This window comes from Syngnathus scovelli, chromosome 1 (genome assembly GCF_024217435.2).
Source record: "Syngnathus scovelli strain Florida chromosome 1, RoL_Ssco_1.2, whole genome shotgun sequence".
Taxonomy (NCBI): domain Eukaryota; kingdom Metazoa; phylum Chordata; class Actinopteri; order Syngnathiformes; family Syngnathidae; genus Syngnathus; species Syngnathus scovelli.
The window spans coordinates 15,277,937-15,298,116 of NC_090847.1; the positions used below are offsets into that span (position 1 = coordinate 15,277,937).

The 20,180-nt window shown below is 39.4% G+C and overlaps 1 protein-coding gene across 6 annotated transcripts in view; it reads left to right on the top strand.

Moving 5' to 3' along the window:
• Window positions 1–20,180, top strand: part of fam13b (family with sequence similarity 13 member B) — a 43,410-nt gene that overhangs the window by 12,290 nt on the left and 10,940 nt on the right. For all 6 annotated transcript variants that reach the window (XM_049761934.2, XM_049761947.2, XM_049761964.1 and 3 more), the window contains exons 5-8: window positions 2,431–2,608; window positions 4,377–4,521; window positions 5,869–5,993; window positions 19,394–19,438. In XM_049761934.2, coding sequence (XP_049617891.1) covers window positions 2,431–2,608; window positions 4,377–4,521; window positions 5,869–5,993; window positions 19,394–19,438 — 493 coding nt within the window. The remainder of the gene's footprint in view (window positions 1–2,430; window positions 2,609–4,376; window positions 4,522–5,868; window positions 5,994–19,393; window positions 19,439–20,180) is intronic.

Consider the following 20,180-nt stretch of genomic DNA (forward strand, 5'->3'; position numbering starts at 1 on the left):
TTTCTTTTGTCCCCCATGATGACGGTTTGTGTATAAAGGCTTCCTTTCAGTAATGTCGGTCTTGATCGCGTTCTGCGTGATGTGCGAAATGTAAACACAAACTAGCACGTCTTCTTCGGCGCATTATCTCTTCTTCGCCTGTCTCGCTCTTGCTTCCTGCTAGAGTGCCCCCTGCAGGCCGGAGGCCGTAAAAATCCATTAGTACGCCGCGCCGCCGTTTAAGGTTCAAAGTAACCTTCTGAATAAAATGCATTAAAAGTTCACATTCATTACAACATGTTTTTGGTGAGCAAAATGTCAGAAGAATTGAATTTAAATGCCGATTGATTGGGTTTTAATACAATGCAGGTGGTCCAAACAGTGCCACTGCTTTGTGTAATCTCTGAGTGACATGGCAGAGTAAGAGAAAGGGTTTAGAGCACAGGTGTCAAACTCAGATACGGCCCGCCACATCATTTTATGTGGCCCACGAAGACAAATTGTGCATCAAATTCGTGTGTCATTACTAGAATTGCAAATTGTCTTCACTTTTAATAATATCTTTTTTTTTAAATATTTGACCAGTTTTTACTCGTCTGATTTGAAAACAAGTTATTTGTCGGTTTGTTTTGTAGCTTTTACTGTATATAATAGTGTTAAGAGTAAAAGTGATCAAGTCATCACAAAAATCACGAAAAAAATCTTATATAAGCTGCACCTGACTATAAGCCGCAGGGTCCAAAATTTTGGAAAAAAGTCGCGGCTTATAGTCCGGAAATTACTGTATTTCTGACAGTGTAGAGCAGCAGAGATGTGATTGGCCACAATGTTTTTAGATTTTTTTAATGGTCATTGTACACGTGGGCATTTATTAACCATTGACATTTTGGGGAGGTTGATTTTTTTTTCTTTTTTTTTTCTTCTTTTTTTAAATACACCAACGGAGACTCAAGAACATTTACTGCTCCAACTTAATTCCTCGCTTAACTTCGTGATGCCCTGTGCATTGTTGGTTGAAACCAATGATTTGCAGAAACAGTTCATGTTGTGTGTTTTTTTTTTAAATTTTTTTTTATCCAAGTCAACAGTCATGTGGTATTAAAATAAAGACAAAGCTGAATGGGACCATCCCTATTGAGACCAGTGTTATTTGTGTTTGCATGCTTAAAGTGGTAAGAATACATTAAAATAAAAATGATCCCTAAATATAAACAACGCTGATTATTTTGCCTTTGAAGGGCCATAATCGGCAGGTCGATTCATCGAACGGGCCCGAATAGGCTGCTTTTGAATATTAACGGGTGGGAAGCTCGCTGTGCCTCTCAACGCCGACACTCGACTGGTGTTAGGGCATCAGAGAGAATTTCCGACCGCGCCCCATGTTGACTGCAAATTTGAGTTGCATTCAAAACTTACAACTGAAGTTTTTCATATGAGTTAAAAATGGCTTGCCCAGTTAGGGCAATCGCGCGTCGCATTGCGGCCAAAGTAGTGTAAGTAGTGAATCCTTTTCATGGCCGCATGCGAGCAGCTACTTTATCTTCTATTTCTCTTTCTTCCATTTCTTCTAACTTTGGCGGTTGGCATATACTCTTGGTTACCAATACCTTCTCTAGCATGCATGTGGCCATAGGCAGTAATCCATGAGAACTGCTACTACTAATTATAATTTTCGTTGTAATTTTCATTTGTCCCTTCCATTGCTTCTTTTTTCCTTCTTCTGCCATTGGCGCTTCTTTCATCGCTGCTTGTTTTTCTTCCATTACTGCTGCCGCATCCATCTCTTGTACCGGCTTGGCGGTTGGCAAATACTTGCTGTGCATTACCGGAGGTGGAAAGAAGGTTGGGGTAATGCACATAGAGTCAACACAATTAGGGAACAGGGATTTTGGGAGCCAGTCTGAGCTTTAATTTTAACATACTATATAAATCGCACCTGAGTATAAAACACAAGAGATGTAGATTACTTCTAATGGTCTGATAATCACCGCTGGTATTGCTAACGTTGTGCTTCATCATCCTGTCCTTTTATTGACTCTGTTATCATTTCACATAATCTCCCCTAATCCCCATGACGGCCAAGGGGGAATCATTTCAAATTCTCTTAGAAGATAATTTTTTTTCCTCCTCTTTACCTCTTACAAGTTGATTTTTTTGCACATTTTTCTATGTGAATGTGTGTTCAAAGCACAAACATACAATGGACTTCTGTTATTAAACCTATTGAAAAAGTAATTGCTCCCACTCCCTGTTAAGTAACAGCACTAATTAAAATGTGCGGAGTCACTCAGGCAATGGTTTTGCATTTGCCCTTCCTTCCTTCCTTCCTTCCTTCCTTCCTTCCTTCCTTCCTTCCTTCCTTCCTTCCTTCCTTCCTTCCTTCCTTCCTTCCTTCCTTCCTTCCTTCCTTCCTTCCACATGACACAAATTCATATTCATGTATCCATGTAGAATACAGCAGCGATGACGAGCTGTGCCGCAACCTGAAGTTCCTGCTGCAGCAGCTTCCACAACTCAACTACGGCCTGCTACGCTTCCTGTGCCGATTCTTGGCCAGTGTGGCATCATTGCAATGTGAGAGGTGGAACGTCGGTGCACTCGCTGCTGTCTTTGGACCTGACATCTTTCAGTAAGACACCCATCTTATAGACACATGCATGGTCTTATTCATATGTTTGATATTTATTATATTATACAACTTGCGTACTTGTGTAATGGATACACACAATGGCCAAAAATAATCCACGTTTCAAATAAGTGGACAGATTGTGATCACTTGTCTTGCCAGGTATTCATGATAATCGCCAGCATCCACAGTGAAAATAAACAGAAAAACGGACATCAAATCACAGAATTAAAAAAAAAAAAATTTGGGCAGACACAGAATGTGTGCTGTTCAAAACTTGCTGGTCACCTACAAAAGTCCTTATTATTTTTCTTTTATATAATGCTTAATTAACCAACAATACTTGTCATTGTTCATGTGGTTTAAAAACATGCGTTTAAAGAAATGCTTTGTTGTTTTTATATTTGCAGCTCTTTTGGTCGTAATTAATTATTTTAGTTTAGAAAAATGCGCAAGAATCATCCTATGGGATGTAATATGTGCGTATACTCGTCGAAGAAGAAAATCAATGCAAAAATTTCATTGGTTCAACCAGAAAAATCCCACGAATTGGCATGTTATTCCATCATTTGCTACTTAAGCAGGTTTTGTCGAGCTCCTGATGTGCACAAGTACAAGCAGCTGCATGCATGTGCACTAAACGTTTTATGCTTGTTGAGTAGACTGTAACGTTCACTTTGAGATGGGGCAAGCCATAAAGGTGAGTTTAAGGAGGAAAATTATGACTTTTTGAAAATAGAGCCTTTATTGATCTTTTTGAACAAACCAAAAATTGGGGAGGGGATCAACTTATCAATTTATGAATATCACTTTCATAAGCTAAAACATGATAATAAACAAACATATTTACCGTATTTTTCGCACTATAAGACGCACCTAAAAACCTCCAATTTTCTCGAAAGCCGACAGTGCGCCTTATAATCAGGTGCGCCGTATATATGGACCAATATTGAGCCACTACAGCAGGCGTGTCTAAAGTCCGGCCCGCAGGCCAAATGTATATATCTTATATATGGACAAAGTTTTAAAATGGGCCATTCATTGAAGGTGCGCTTTGTAATCCGGTACGCCTTATAGTGTGTAAAATACGGTAACATTTTAGTAGTTTCAATCATCAAAAATAACTTTTCCACTAATATAACTGCTAACAGCAGCATTGAGAACTCGAACGGAACTGGCAATAGACAAAGGGAACATTATTGTTTGTTTGTTCGTTTTTCAAGATTTGAGGGTATGTTTAATGCCCATAATAAAGTAACAATTGACCGTGTCATGACTGTATACACCTGCTTTTTGAATTTTAATACACTGATTTTTAAAATGCTTTCACTGAAATACTTATTTTAAAATATTGGGTATTTTCATCTTTCACATTCCCATTAACTGTTTATAATAGATTCATGGTAAAAAAAAAAACTTAAAACATTTTCTTCCATAACCTGTGAAATCAGTGACGCTCATTTCTTAGTTACAGTGAGGGGGGGCTTCATACTTCCTGTATTTTTCAATACAAACAGCCAACTTCTATGGTAGACTGCATTCACAACCTCACCAGCCACGTGCACTCAGCCTGAATAGTTCTGTGTAAGACACAGCAAAACAGTAAGTCTTCTGAAAAAATGTAAAAAAAAAATTTACACATTTTTGTAGTCTTCTTTTAATTAATTTTCCACAACAACTTTGGGAATTGGAATTTGTGCTTCTGAACCAAATTACAAATCTAATGACTTACTTTGACACACAGTTGTCTTCTGCTTTCATCCATGAGCAGTCTGTCGACAGAAGGCGAGGACTTGCGTGACCAGGAGTCCGTTAGCCGAATCCTGGCCGACCTGCTAGACAACCAAGAAGGCCTGTTTGATTCTGAGGACGACGACGTCTCTACCACTAACGACTACAGCTCCATCAACGAACAGGTAAGAGACTCATTCGTCCGCTGGTTACTAAAAACTTTGAGAGATAGCGGGAAAGAAATCGTCCGGAAAAGAGGCCGGTACTTGGAGAAAGACTGTGATGGAGGGAGAAAATGGAAAGATGTAGTCAATTCGTCTGTTAATTGGTTGTGTAATTAGGTGGTTGTCATTTACAGACTTGGTTATGGTAGTGTGTTCATTGTGTAGTTACTTCGGTATTCGGGCTGGGTGATATATTGTTATTTTATCGAAATCCACATAACCTTCAAGATATTTGAATTTGAAAGATATTGAAATTTTGACGATATCAGTCTTGTGACCTTGCCACGCTTGTATTGCGTGTAAAGCCCCGTCCACAAGTTTAGTGTTGATAGCCAGTCAATGACAATTATTTTGCGGAGAGAAGGAAGAACGTGCAGACGCAGCTGCAACTATTAGTTGGCAATCTTGAATTAAAAAAAATATATATAGTAAATATGAGAGGCATTTAATTAATCAGTTATTCACAACTTACTGAGACTAACTAGCTTTAACCATGGTGGAACAGTTAAAACTAGAATGCTAACACTGGCCTCCGTCCTAGTTGGAACATTTTTTTCCCCCAAAATTAAGTTGTTAAAATCCCAGCACATGGAGAGTGCCTGCAGAAAATTAGCCCAAACTCATCCTCTGCTATTTGATGCGTTTTGCACCCACCCCAGACAAACGATGGAGGCCTCGTCTTCCATCTTGTCCACCTGCTGAGCGAATGCGACTATTTTTAGACATGTTATGAAACTGCCTCCATTGCCTTAAATGTCTCAGCTAAGTTACATCAAATGAAAAGGTTGTTCAGTGTCATGGGTGACATTGCAAAGTCACGGGTGGGAGATGGGCGCAATTGTTAAGTTACATAACGATATCACATTCAGGTTTGTGGAGGTAACATTAGCAATAATGATAATATACAGTCCTGCCCTGAATGATTGAAATAGCAATTCTTTTATTTTTGTTGTTTACAGAAGACCGATTAAAAACTGAATACAAGACAAAAGTTAAGTCTAGCTTTAATTTCACATTATTTACTGTACTGTACCAATGAATGCAAGCAACTCTGGACAATTCCCCTGTTTTTTCATGTACACCTAGACAATTAATCTATTGTATTGTCAGTTTTTTTTTTTTTTAACTTAAAACCGTTTCCGTGGTTTACTCCACCTGTCGACGTGCACTGCTTACACTAACCACAAGGCCGTGAACAGAGTACAGCTTGTTTAAGAAAGAAGTTAGTTACCAACATAGCCATTTCCATTTCTTGCTAAAAAAATAAAGGAGTGAAATCATTTTCACACTTGAATTGTTTGTGGTCAGATCACAGAGCTGCTGGACGACGACAAGTGCGAGGCAGAGTGTGAGGAGCTGCCCCAGGATAGCGAAGACTGTGCCGCCTCCTCGAGCTCCCCTCAACACACTTGCTCCAACAACCCCGCCAACAGGTGAGCGTTTCATGTTGTGGTTATAACTCACAAAAACACCTCATTTAGAACAATATATCACACATTTTGCTATACGAATTAAACGTGTGCGAGCCTTGGAGCATACGAAGTGAGTGTGCTTCAAGCAAGAACCAAGGGTATACATGTCTCACTGCTTGAACTCGCGTCAATCATTAATCTTTTCAGCGGCTTCTCAGGTCATCCCGATGTTCTCAAAATGTTTTATTCTATTTTAATGCGTAGTGGACACACCGACCTTGACAACTAAACAGTGTGTGCCAATTGAATCCATCCATCCATTTCCGATACCGCTTGTCCCCACGGGGGTCGCGGGCGTGCTGGAGCCTATCCCAGCAGTCATCGGGCAGTAGACGGGGGACACCCTGAACCGGTTGCCAGTCGATCACAGGGCACACGAACAACCATCCGCACTCGCACTCACACCTAGGGGCAATTTGGAGTGCTCAATTGGCCTACCAAGCATGTTTTTGGGATGTGGGAAGAAAGTGGAGTGCCCGGAGAAAACCCATGCAGGCACGGGGAGAACATGCCAAGTCCACACAGGGAGGGCAGAAGGTGGAACCGAACCCACACCCTCCTAACTGTGAGGGGGACATGCTAACCAGTGCGTCACCGTGCCACTCTGCCAATTGAATGACAAACACAAAATTGAGCATTTTAGTTTGATTGAAATAAGAATGAATAATAAACTTACAAGTTTAATAGTCACAGTTGCTTATTTAGGTTTTAGTGTTTGGTACTGTTACCCAGTAACAAATAGATAAAAATGAATGGGATGCTTCGGTGAGGGTATCCAGTGTAAAAACAGAGAATCACAGACTCCCTGCCACTTTCTGCCACTGATTTTGGGGGCAATATGAATTGCTGTGCATGATGTGCCAGTGTTGCAAATACAGCTTATTAAATGCACAGTAGCATTAATATCTAGTTGAAAAATCAATTTCGGTGTTTAAGGCAGCAGTTGTCCTCACTCTGGGGTGTCTGAAGCCCTCCGACGGCACTCTGCAACTTAATGAGTGACACCATATTTATCGTATCATATAGACTCCAACGTTTAAAGGATCAAAGTGGCCACATGACAACTCTCATGTACACCATATAAGAGCCTTGTCCACACATGGCAACAAGAAGACCCTCCTCTCGGGGTGCCAAGGTCTGATCGGCTGATCTTCTTTAAGATGATTAACATTTGCTGTGGCTGTTTCTGCTACACTCAAGACTAAAGCATGTTACTCACAAAAAGACATTTTATTTTCAGTTTAAAAAAGTGTTTTACATGCACTATAATTGCTTAATTTTATACATAACGGCAAGCAGTATGGCTCTTGCATTGAGATGGTTTTAAAAACTTTTAAAAGGGACTGTCTCCTTCACACAACCTCTTTAGTGTCCTTGCACTATTACAGTAATAGCCTTCAATGTTTCAATAGTATATGTCATTTACATGGAATTGCACCGAAGCTCGATTTGAGGAAAATCATGTATTGAATAAAAATCACAACCTTTATCAAAAATTGCAATTACCGTATTTTCCGGACTATAAGTCGCTCCGGAGTACAAGTCGCACCAGCCATAAAATGCCCCAAAAAGTGAAAAAAACATATATAAGTCGCTCCAGAGTATAAGTCGCATTTTGGGGGGCAATTTATTCGACAAAATCCCACACCAAAAACAGTCATGAACGAGCAACAACAGGCTAAACGATAGCAACAACAGGCTAAACGATAGGTATGCTAACGTGACAAACACAAACAAGGAGCTGAGAACGGGCTTGACGTAACATATAGAGTGATTTACAACAACTATTACATAAATAACATGTTTATAAAACCATCGGTGTCACTCCAATTCATTAAATCCATCGATCGTTCGATACGATAGCAACAGGCTAAACGATAGGTATGCTAACATGACAAACACAAACGAAGAGCTCAGAATGGGCCTGACGTAACATATAGAGTTATTAAAGAAAACGATTACATGAATAACACGTTTATAAAATCATCGGTGTCACTCCAATTCATTAAATCCATCGATCATTCTTTGTCAACAATGGGTGCGCGTGGCTGAGGGCGCTTGCACTTCAAAATATTCCACAGGCTCATATAACGATAGATAAACTATATTTCAAATAACTATAATATAAGGAATAATATTATCAAACCATCCGTGCCCTTTAAATCCATTAAATCCATCGATCAAATTCCTCATCGTTTGTCAACATCGCCGCGCGTGCGCCCTGACGTCAGCCTCGTCTTTATTCCACAGATCTAGTATATAACTATATTGTAGCGTTAACAAAGTACAAGGATAGACGTGGGTTTGGTAAACGGCTCTTTATTAAACAAAAGAAACTTCCAAGCGTGTGGCGGCGTGGACTTCGAGACACGAGAGCTCCATGGCATAGGACCGGGCGTGCGTAATGGCCATGTCCAAGCCCCATGCACCGTTCGCGGACAGCCACTCGGCCGAGCGCCGGCCCCCGACTCAGTAGAGTAGGACCGAGCGTGTGTAAAAGCCATAATAGTTTTTCAAACCTTCTATGTCACTCCAAATCCTTAATTCCTTCAAACTCTTTGTCCTCCGTGTCACTTAGAAATGATCACCGCTAATGATGCCGGTAGTCCTTATGTGGGTACGTTTGTCCTTTATGTAAACAACCGCCGCGCCGCGCCGTGCCACTGACGTCACTTGAAATAGTAATCCCTTGGTACATCACGGTTCTCCAAACTTTCTTTCTGCTGCTCGATTACTGTTTTCAGCTGCATATTTTACAACTTGAAGTTTGTAACCTGCAAAATATGAGTTTCTTTTTGGTGCCATTTTTCTTAAGCCCACCCAGTTGATGAGTCACGGCCAACTGTGAAATTTAGAGCGCCCTCATCCAGTTTCGTCTGAAAATATAATTTTTTTCAGATATAGTTTTTTGTTTTGTTTATTTGGTTGTTTTATCAAAGTCAAAGTCTGCTTTATTGTCGATTTTTTTTCATATACCAAGACACACACAGAGATTGAAATTACGTTCCCACTATCCCTCGGTGAGATAGTACACATATGCATACAAGCAACACAAAAAAAAACAAGAAGGCACAAACAATGAATAAATAAGAGTGTTGAATAAATGATAAATAAACAAATAATAATAAATAATAATAATAAATATAAGAGGAGCAAAAATGGAGCAAGTGTACATACAGCAGACAGTGGACTTGGATATGGTGCTTTAAAGTGTAAATTGCTTTATTTGATGTTTTCTCTATTTTTTTATGTTTTGAATATGTTCAAGATAAAGATATAAAAGCATGTGAAGTGATCAACTATACTAAAAATAACATGGGAAGTGGTCAACTATACTTGTAAGTAAGTGATGTCTTAATGATCAAGTAAAAATTTGTGAAAAAAAACATATATAAGTCGCTCCTGAGCCCAAGTCAAGTCAGATTTATTTTTTCTATGCCCTTAATCACAGAAAAGTCTCAAAGGCCTTCTCATGCCCACAGTTGAAAATACCAATAACCTCCCATGATGAAATTATGTGAACGTCCATTTGATCAGATGACGCGAGTAGTGTTTGTGTAATCCTGCTAACAAACAAGTGGCAACATGTCCTTCCTGAGGTGACAAGGGAAGAACTGTTTGTCTGCGTGTCAGTTTCTAATTGTATTGGATGGACTGTTGCGATAACTTGTAGGGACATTTAATTAAACAGTACATTTCGTGGTCGACATGGTCTGCGTCTTTGTGGCTAATGCCTGCTTTGTGGGCCAACAAAGGATTTGTGCTGGATTTCATGTGGCAGCTGCAGCAGTTTAAAGCCTCACTGATCAGTCTCTTTGGATCTTTGCAGCTCGTGTGATTGTTTAGGTGGTATTATTGTTTGCTAGACGAGTCAGAGGGGGATTTAGGCTGTAATGTAGGCTTTCGGGGCCATGGCCGACATTAGCAAAGAAAAAAAAAATAGATCACCACTGGCATGCCGCTTGAGGATAAAGTGTTCAGTATGTGTCTTTGCTGTAATCCAAGGAGGGTCAGGGTCATTCATGACTGCACACACAAATAAAATATCATTACTGGACATCATAAAATGTCATAAATCAGCCAATTAGCAAGATCAATAAGGTGATCATTTGGTCTAAAAGATTAATATTTTCTCGTTTTCATGTGAGCGCACAAATATTCACATCTCGTTTTCTCTCACTGACCTTCCGTTCGTGACATTTTTGCAGATGACAAACAAGGCAGTCAGGAGGACATTTGAGCTTTTGGCTAAGTGACACTGAACCAGTGCAAGGACACCCATAAATGTCGGCACTCGGGCCAAGGGCATGTCTCAAAAGCAAATCTCAAATGATTACTTACAAGCACATGGTACTTCTAAATTCAAATTGGAGCCTACCCTAGCAGTCATCAAGGGACATCCTGAACCAGCCAGCCAATTGCAGGGCACACAGAAAGGAACAACCATCCGCACTCGCACTCACACCTCCGGGCAATTTGGAGTATTCAATCAGCCTACCATGCATGTTTTTTGGGAAGCGGGAGAAAACCGGAGTACCTGAAGAAAACCCACGCAGGCACAGGGAGAACATGCAAACTCCACACAGGGAGGGCGGGAGGTGGAATCGAACCTGCACCCTCCAAACTGTGAGGCGGACGTGCTAACCAGTGCTCGCCGTGCCGCCTGTAATGTGAGAGTCAAACAAATAATTACTTCAAATACAAAAATGTTTCATACCATTGGTGAATTAAGTTGTTGTGCTATTAGAGCGATATTTAATATTTTGTATGACTTCCATGAGCTTAAAGGACTGCACCCATGCGGTTTGACCCATGCGGTTTGACAATGGTTCATACAATTTATTGATAGTCAATAACAAAGAATGACGTCATTAAATTATCAGCCAAGTATCAAAAACCCTTGCCTCAATTTGAAAGGATAAAGTTGAAATTTATCTGTCTAAGGAAAAGACTTGATCTTTTAGAAATAAAGTATTTTTAATTTCAAATTAGTATTGCAATATTGATGTGTGGTGTTGGTTAATGAGCAGAGCATGTTGTGGTTGTGAGTATGCTTCCATGCACACAATGAAATATCAGCTCTGTGGCACATTGCAGTAAAGCCAGATAGAGACATCAATCTCACACAAACAGCTAAAAATAATCAGGGTAATGCACTAAGAGCTTATACGTCTCAACAGCTGTTTGTTGTGACCTTGTTGGTGACAACTTTTGGCAGATATATATTTTTTTAAATTCTGCATAGACACATAGTCAGAAGAAATATCAAGTTTATTTGCCGGGGACCCAGGCAAATAATTTTTGGGCTAAGGGAAGGGTGGTGTTTTCAGTCTTAAAGGTGTGAAATGACATATTTTTGAAAAAATATGAGAACAAAGAGTCTTTTCAAGCTAAATTAGACAAGAAAAAATACATGAAGACTTTTGTATTTTGGGAGGAAAATCATAATTTTTTTTATTTTTGGGGGGCGGGGCTAAAAATAGTCAAATAGTTGCTTGCACTTCAAAATATTCCACAGGCCCATATAACGATGTCAAATAACTATTATATAAGCAATAATATCAAACCATCTGTGCACTCTAAATCATTAAATCCATCGATCAAACCCCGACTTCTATCCACGGAGGTGAAAGAGAGCTCCGTAGAGTAGGACCGGGTGTGCGTAAAAGCCTTCAAACACTTCGTCCTCCGTGTCACTTAGAAACAAAGCCGCTAATGATGCCGGTAGTACGTGGGGCCCTTTGTCATCTTCGTCATCCCGTGATCAATCTTTGTCCTTTTTGTAAACAACCGCAGCGCCACGCCGCGCTGCTGACGTCACTTGAAATACAAATTACAGTAATCCCTTGCTACATCGCGGTTCGTTTATCACAGTTTCACTTTTTTTAAAGTCGCTCCTCATTATAAGTCGCCCCCCCCACCCAAACTATGATAAAAACCGCGACTTATAGTCCGAAAATTATGGTACATTTCAAAATCTTGCCCTTGCGTTCCTGTGTTAACAATACACAATTATCTTACCTGAAACGATAATGCGGTTATCAGAGTTCTTGCGTGAACATGCGTGGACACGGCCCGCTAACAACAATGGTGCAGTACAACAAACACGACGTGTCGCCAGGCTTTAACATCAGTATGCTGGTCAACAGTCAAGTAACATGACAAACTATTAGAAGTTTCATTTTGTTATTTAAATAGAGAAATCAAGCTATGTTTGTGTATTCAGTCCGGCTAATTATGTGGACTGACTATACTGTGCTGTCTGCATGGCAACAGAAGAAAACAGACCTCACAGTCAGTCAAGCTGCACACAAACAACTTGACTTTTGTTGCCACTCGCTGCATGCTAACACTCTATTTGTGAACCGCGAGAGCAACTGCACATGCAAAGTTGAGGCTCTGTAGCTGTTGAAGAGTTGTCTTCAAAACAGGCCGATGTTGACCAGCATGTTGGTGTGAAAGCCTCACGACACGTGTTTATTGCCCCGCCATAAACTGCAGCGTGGAATGAGAGGCCTCCTATTTGCGTCACATGCGGAAAATGTCATACGGCGAAATCCTTATAGCAGTGTTTCCCAACCTCTATTAAGACAAGTTTGGCGTCTGCAAATTCTCATGGCACGCCGCCAAACTAGAATGTTTACAGAAACCTAGTTCTACTTATTATCCAAAAGTATGTAGAGCATATAAGGAAAAAGTGTTCTTTTAAGATGAGCTGAGCGGTTGCCGTCATCATTGTATATTCATCTGCAGTAATATTCTTGTTTTTTTTCCAGAGTATGAATGTCATTCTGGGAGTATTGTTAATTGACAAATGTTGCTGCATTGATTGGGTTCTGATATCCGTTGCTTCAAGAGTTATAGTTATTGAAGCTTCAAGAGTTATAGTTATTGAAGCATCAGTCCTAGTTTTGCTAGCCTGTTTATGACATTCTGCTTTAATTTTGCATTAAGATGCGAGTCAGGCAAAATTATGCTGTTTGTTTAAATAAATGGTTGAATTTTTGTGTCTGTTTAGTTTTACAGTAAACTTGTAGGAGCGGCTGTAAAAGCACTTTGCATCTTTTTGAAGAACTGTTCACTGTCTGCAAAACAGCTGCTTGTTGTGCAGTTCGCTGCCACCTTGTAGCTCCCGTTACCCATTTTTGCTTGCAACGCCGACAAAAGAAAAAGCTGCATTGTGAAAAACGTGTGGGTCGAAGCAGTTGCATGTTGAGGTACCACTGTATTCTGAAATGATGTACAATGTACTTGTAGTTATGTTTTCTCTGTGTATAATCCAAGCATGTTGAATACAAAGCTGCTTCTGTGGTCCTTCAGCTCTCTAGTTAAAGGACATTTAGTTGTTCTGCCTGTCACGATACATCAATGATATACATACAACAAAGATACATTCTACAATAAACTGCAGATACGTAATTGTGAGTTTTCAAAGGTAATAAAATGTTGTTAGGGTTCACTCAGGGTAAGAAAACATGTTCGCCTGTACATTTCTTATTGCACAGGTGTTCAAAATTCCCTCTTGAACAGAAAAAACACTGAAAGCTTTGGTGAATGTCTGACATCCGTTTGAACATTTGCGACTTTGTACCAAACCTGTCGTGAATGCACGTTTCGCTACCTTCGCCAACAGTTGGAAATGTTCGCCCTTCAGTGGGATAATATACCACAGCACAGCGGTTGGCGCACACACTCTAAGGAACGGTGTCAGTTTATGACAACTCGGACATTTGCCAAAAAGTACCACCTTATGCCCCCACTTTACTTCCACCCCTTCTCACCCTGGCTTGCATCCCATCCTCGTGTGCTTAACTTTTCCGACGATGCTCTGGTTCCTCACTGCGCGTAAGGAGATCCGCTAACTGACCCAGATAACATCGGAGCCATCTCTCTTCTGACCCTTACTTTCTGGTAGCGCTCTGCCTTCCCAGAAAGGTTTTCATTTCCATCCCACACCACTTCTCACTGAAGTTTAAAATCTCGATTGTTTCAAAAAACATCCAATGAAGTTCTGACTTAAAATCTTGTATATAACGTCTAAAAAATATGAGGGCTCATAGCATACATTGTAACTGTCCATTTATGTATTTGCTCATTTACTGCACAAGTGGGAATTCTACACTGACTCTCATTACACTTGAGTGTATTACACTTTTCATTGTCCTTGAGTGTATTTTACACAACTTACTTCACTTAGGAGGCATTTTCCATTCTCTCATCGCACTAATGTGGATTTTACATATAACTTATTACATAAAGCGTGGGACTCAAGTCAACGGTGTTGTGTGTGATATTTCACGCTGATGCATTTTAAGGGCAGAAAGAGGCCTGGATTGAATGGGTGGGTTGTCATTTCACAAAGAGTAAGTGGGGGCGAGGGGTACATCTCATCACTCAAAATACTTTCACAAATCTCACTGAAGTTATTTTATCTTTGCAGTATGTCTGTGATATTGCATGCAGTGAAATCTGTGATTGATTGTAAATTGAAGAAAAATTACTCTCGAAGCGAGTCAGCATTTCACCATGCAGTTTGACCATACTTTTTGGGTACTACCCATACATCATACCAAGTTTCACTACTGTACTAGAAATGTGGCCAATGAATATCCCTACATGTGCTTAAGATGGTTAATTGATGTGTAAGTGACGTTTAACAGTGACATGTTGGTCAAATGTAGACCACAGCCTACTGTTTATTTGTGATTTACTTAACTGCAGTTAATTATTTGCATTGGGAACGGAAGTAGGACATGAAAAAATGAGCTGAACGGGCAGAAAGCGGAGTTACCAAATCTTTGACAGAAGCTCGACAAGATTGACTTTATTGCTTCTCTTCGCAGTTAAGAGTTCAGCGCCCTTTCGTTGAGACATCAAAAAATGCATGCGACAGTGTTGACTCCCACAGAAGCTAGCAGTCACACAGAAGTTTCTGTCTTCGGTGGTAACATTGGGCAATAACTGTTTTTCTCAATGAACCCCTCAGGCCACTTGTCTGACAACAAATCGAGTGACTTTTTGTGGTGTCATTGCAGAGTGCAGCAGTAGTTTTCTCTTAAGTCTTAATATTGATTTATCACCGAGCTCTGCCCAGGCATGTAGCCCATGAAAATATTATAAATTATTACTTGACAATGGTGGGTTTTCACCTGCCCTTGTTCCCAAGCCAGTTATGGTTTTGGGGCAGTATAATGTATATTCGCGCAATTGTGAAATCATACAGACTTTTTTTTTTTTTTGGAGCAAAGACTATTGGTTACAGATAAATAAGTTTGTCGAGCAAAAATTATTATTGAAGATATGTCATGTATATTAATTTAACTTAAATATAGAAAAACAAAAGTTTTATTTAATTGTTTCTCACGAGTAGCTTGCTAGTAGTGTATTTGAATTGATTACCAGTGTCGGATCAATTCAACTTGTACAGTAAATATTTGAAAAGTCTGCAGGCCAATGTGTACAGGAAAAGTTCCCAAAAAAGATCCCCAAAATGTATTGTCTGCAAAGATGGTATGACCCAGTCTGGTTTGTTTTATTTCGACCATCCTAGATTCTTTGCGCCCGTCAATCATTCACTGAATATCCGAGGACTGTTGCGTAAGTGGGCAAGCAAACCCAAAAACTCCTGCTGTCTCTGCCTGCCTGCAACTCTTCTCTCTATTCTGATTGGCTTACACAACTTGAGTTCCCTCCCCAATGTCTGCTCCTCCTCCCCCTGGACTGCTGGTGTTGTTGCCTGGTTACGTCAGGACTTTACTTGGGCAGCGCCACCGCCTCGGCTGGATGTAGGATGCAGCCGGGTGCTGACCTGAAAACAGCAGCTGGATTTTGTTCACCCTGCAGGAGGTCTGACTGACCAGCAAATTGACTCAAAAGTCAGCTTTGGATTTGTTGCCGCTGCTGTGATTGTTTTTGAGAAGCGTTGTAAAAAGTGCTAACAGCAACCATGAGGATGTCCTGTGATGTGCTGCTGCAGAGGTAAACGTGTCAGTTTCATAACTCAGGAGTGACTGATGTGACATTATGAATTATGCGCAAGTATAAATACAAAGTGATTTTTTTTTTACCTCGCTATTTTTTGTATGAGATCGTGAAGAGTTACATTATTGAGAATCCTGTAATATTTGTTGCATTCATTTGGTTGTTTTTTTTACCTTTTAAATCTATGCATTCAATTTTTAAATGAATTTCTCATTGGTTCATTTATTGTGAAAACGAAAATACTGTAGTGTATATGCACTATACGTGACAATAGATACACATTTAACAAGTTTGATTCATCCAATAATTATTTTGATATAAAGCAATGTTATCAAATAATTGATTATAGTTTTTATAATTTCTTAGTTTATCTCAAATAATTGGTCATTTGATTTGCAGAAAAAATAAGTTTGTAAAATGAGAAATTTTATTATTAGGTAGTGGGCTGAATAATAAAATTAATGTTAAGTAAAACATTGTTTTATTCTTATTATTGTAGTCTGCCCGTGGCCTTGTCGCCACCCAGCGAGCACTCTGAGAGGAATGAACGAAGCCATGTGCCTCAGCTGATTCTCAATGTGCGCCATGATTATTTATTTCAAACGCAAACGTCGGCACACCTTCATGCTTAAAACTCCAAAACGTTTGTGTTGCGTGTGTGAAAGCTCAAGCTGAAGAAGGCCTCCAGAAATGTGCCCAAACACAAAAAGGTTCTGCCTTTGAAATGCATAGGAGTTACTCCCAAAATAAATTAAAGCCTTTTATTCTTCGCTATCTCTGAGACTGGCAGCTGATGCAGAGTTTTAGACGCTGCATGGTATTTCAACAATTCTTTTCCTAAGTTGAATGCACCCGTAGCCACGAAATCAACACTCATTTGAATAATGAGTCGTGTCCCCAAGCCGCCGAATTCAAATCTGAGCATTTCATCCGCTTTTGTGGCCAGTGTACAACTCTCATTTTTGTCCTATGTTGTAAGCCTGAAACAATTGGAAAATTAGATATTTATACTACTGTAGCATGGTACCTTTCATCAAGGCATCTAGAGGCGTAGTTACATTGGTTTTATTGCCAATGTTTTATGTGATGTTTTCTGTTGTATTATGTTACATATTTTCTAAAGCTCTCTGTTACGGCCACAGCTGTTGTGGAAGCGCTGTATAAAATTAAGAGATTATTCAAAGTAACTACATACGTTTGTTTTCTATCCTCATCTCCGAATGGCATGGCCCATCTGTACATTCTATAAATCAAACGTGTTTATTGAGCACAACAATTTTGCCGGGACGGCTTCAGAGCATTGTCATTGCCTCTTTCAATGAAAGGCTGTGAATGCCTCACACACAGTGAACAGATTAGTTTATGACGTGTCTGCATGTGCCCTAGTCATAATTGCTTACTTGCTGACAGCAGCTCCTCAAGGGCCTGCATTAATCTCTCACCTTACACATGGAGCTTTTGGTCGGATCTGTGTGGATGAGCGTTTACACTGCAGACGATTCGCATACAGATCCCAATTAGATCTACATACAAAAGAGGCCCAGGTTTCATTTAAAAAAAAAAAAAATAGTAATTGTACTCTTCACTCTGCATAAAGAAAATTGCATATGGGCAAAAAACCTCACCTATAAATGCACTCCATTTACAATTTACTAAAGTACCCATAAGTCTTCGTCCATCCTGACTGCCATGTGCAGAGTAACTCGGTCCCGGGTTGACAGTCTGGCAAAATTGAGACACATTTACAGCAATGGGGAACTTGGTTGAAAAAAATCCAAAGAAAAAGTAAAACAAGCATTTGATGATGCAGAATTGTAACATATCTCGGCCATTCATCCTCATAATTGCTAATGCTGAACTGTATTGATGCCAAAGCAGTGTCGAAATAGAAACGTATTAGAATGGATCCAAGGAAGTATCTTGAAGTGTAACAGCTTTACTTAGAGACAAGCTTTGCATGTCAAGGAGGATTTAAATTTTGCTTGCATTACAGAGAGTCTGGATGCATACAAGGGGGCACATTTTTTATATCAAATCATGTGTAAGGCTTTTTTGTAATGGTAGTGTTCTAACATGTGTTCAAAGTGGTATTTGAAGTTTTGGGGATCATAGTTTGTGACCTAATAATGCTACAAATTATTAGTACAGGAAATTATAAAAACTATTTAGGTGGGACTGGTTCAATTGATTGTGTCTTTTTGCTTTTACTGTCTAATACATTTTGCATGTTGGAACACTATTTTTGACACAATCTTGGCTACGTAGCGTTTTCTCGTAGCCTTGACGTGTTACCCCACAGGTGTATTTAATAGAATAGCTTTGTCAAGAGGCCCCCAAGGACATGTCGTTGAGTCCTTCTCAGTGTAGTGATGGCACATTATCACGGGTTACGTAACGTTCTAGCGCTCGTCGATGTGGTCCCTAGAAACGGAGCAGAAATCTATTCAGGACGTGAGCTTTGCTGGCAAGATGTTTGATGTACCGTTATTATGGCAGGAAGTGAATTAGGCAGCTTATCTACATAAGATGTCATTTATATTGCACGTTTAGAAGTCATATTAGCAGGTTTTAACAGAATAACTTTTAGCGTGATGTTACCTCGTTAAAATGTGATACGGTGTGTGTGTGTGTGCGTGTGCGTGCGCGCGCGTATTTTTTTCAGTTAACACTTTGTTCCAAATATAATCATCCTTGAGTCCCTTGAAAGTACTACATAAATCTTTATTAGTCATCTAATCTTTTGTGACTTTTCTAAAACGTTCATATTTTGCTTGTAATATTTTAGTTTTTCATCTAATATATTTTTATCTGTTTTTATATTTTTATTTCCCTGTTTTTGTTTGGCATGTAGACTGTTATGTTCAGATATTTTTTTCATCCAATTGTCTATTTTATTATTTTCAGATTTTTTTTTCATCCAATTGTCTGTACAGCCGTTTTCATACAGCAAAATAGTACACCTTTTATAGTTTTCTGTAAGTGTGCCTCTGTACAAATATATTGCTATTTTTGCTGCGTATTGTAAGTGGATGAAATGTATTTCACGATCAACTTTTTCTTTGAACCCCCTCACCCCCACGCACACACACCTAGACTTGAGTGTGTACTTGAACTTGTGCGCTGCTCTAACATCACTGTCCTTGTGTTACATAAACGTGCTGCCCTGGAATGTGACCCGGTTTTCCTTTGCAACCCTCAACAGTCTCGTATCTTACTATCAATACAGTAGCCCAAATAACCATAAATAACCATCCTTATTCAGTTTCCTGTTTTGACTCCCTCGCGCACACATACTCGCCAAGGTCATTCAATTTCTGTGATGGCAGTCGAAGAGAACAGGATGTTCTAAAGACAAGGTCTTCTTTTTCTTCTCTCTGCAGCTCCCATCTCTCTCCTGTGCCCATGCTGCCTGCTGACTCTGCAGAGTGAGTATGCATGCACACGTAGACACGCACCCATGGTATAATTCAGTTACACAGATTATTTATATTATCTTCCAATTTTATTTGTAATATCATTTAACTAGCGTTTCTGAATGTTTTTAGCCTTATATTTTTGCATTATTCATTTTAGTGTGTTTTTGCGTATAGTAATAATTTAGCTTTCTTGTTATAATGTAGTATTTTCTATTATAATGGTTTCTGTTGTTTTCTAATATTTTTGTATTTTTATCATTCCATATTTTCTGAGTATTTTTAACTGTTTTTAATATTTTCTTTTTTTAATTGAATCCTGTTGAAAAATGTTCCGAATGTTTTATCATAAGTTTCTGTGTTTTATTTTTCCACCACATTAATATGCAGTGTTGTGGCTAATTATGCTTGAATATACCTGAGATTTTTATACTGTTTAGCCACATGAGTTTAAAGATTACATGACCCCTGCTTGAGCCTTCCACCACTCACCCCATTAAACCAGCCAAATTACTTTGAACAATATCATGATCAGATTGACCACAACTTCCTTTTGCTCACCGTCATGATATGAAACATTTGTATTTGAATCATATTTTGGTGATTAAGGACGAGTATGGTCAAAGTCAAAGGTGTGTTGTAAGTGAGTCAATGACAGAAGCAGGAGCCGTTAATCCAGCCGCATTACTTTATTGACCACAAACATCCTCTTGCTCATCGTCGTAATATGAAACATTTATATTTTAATCATATT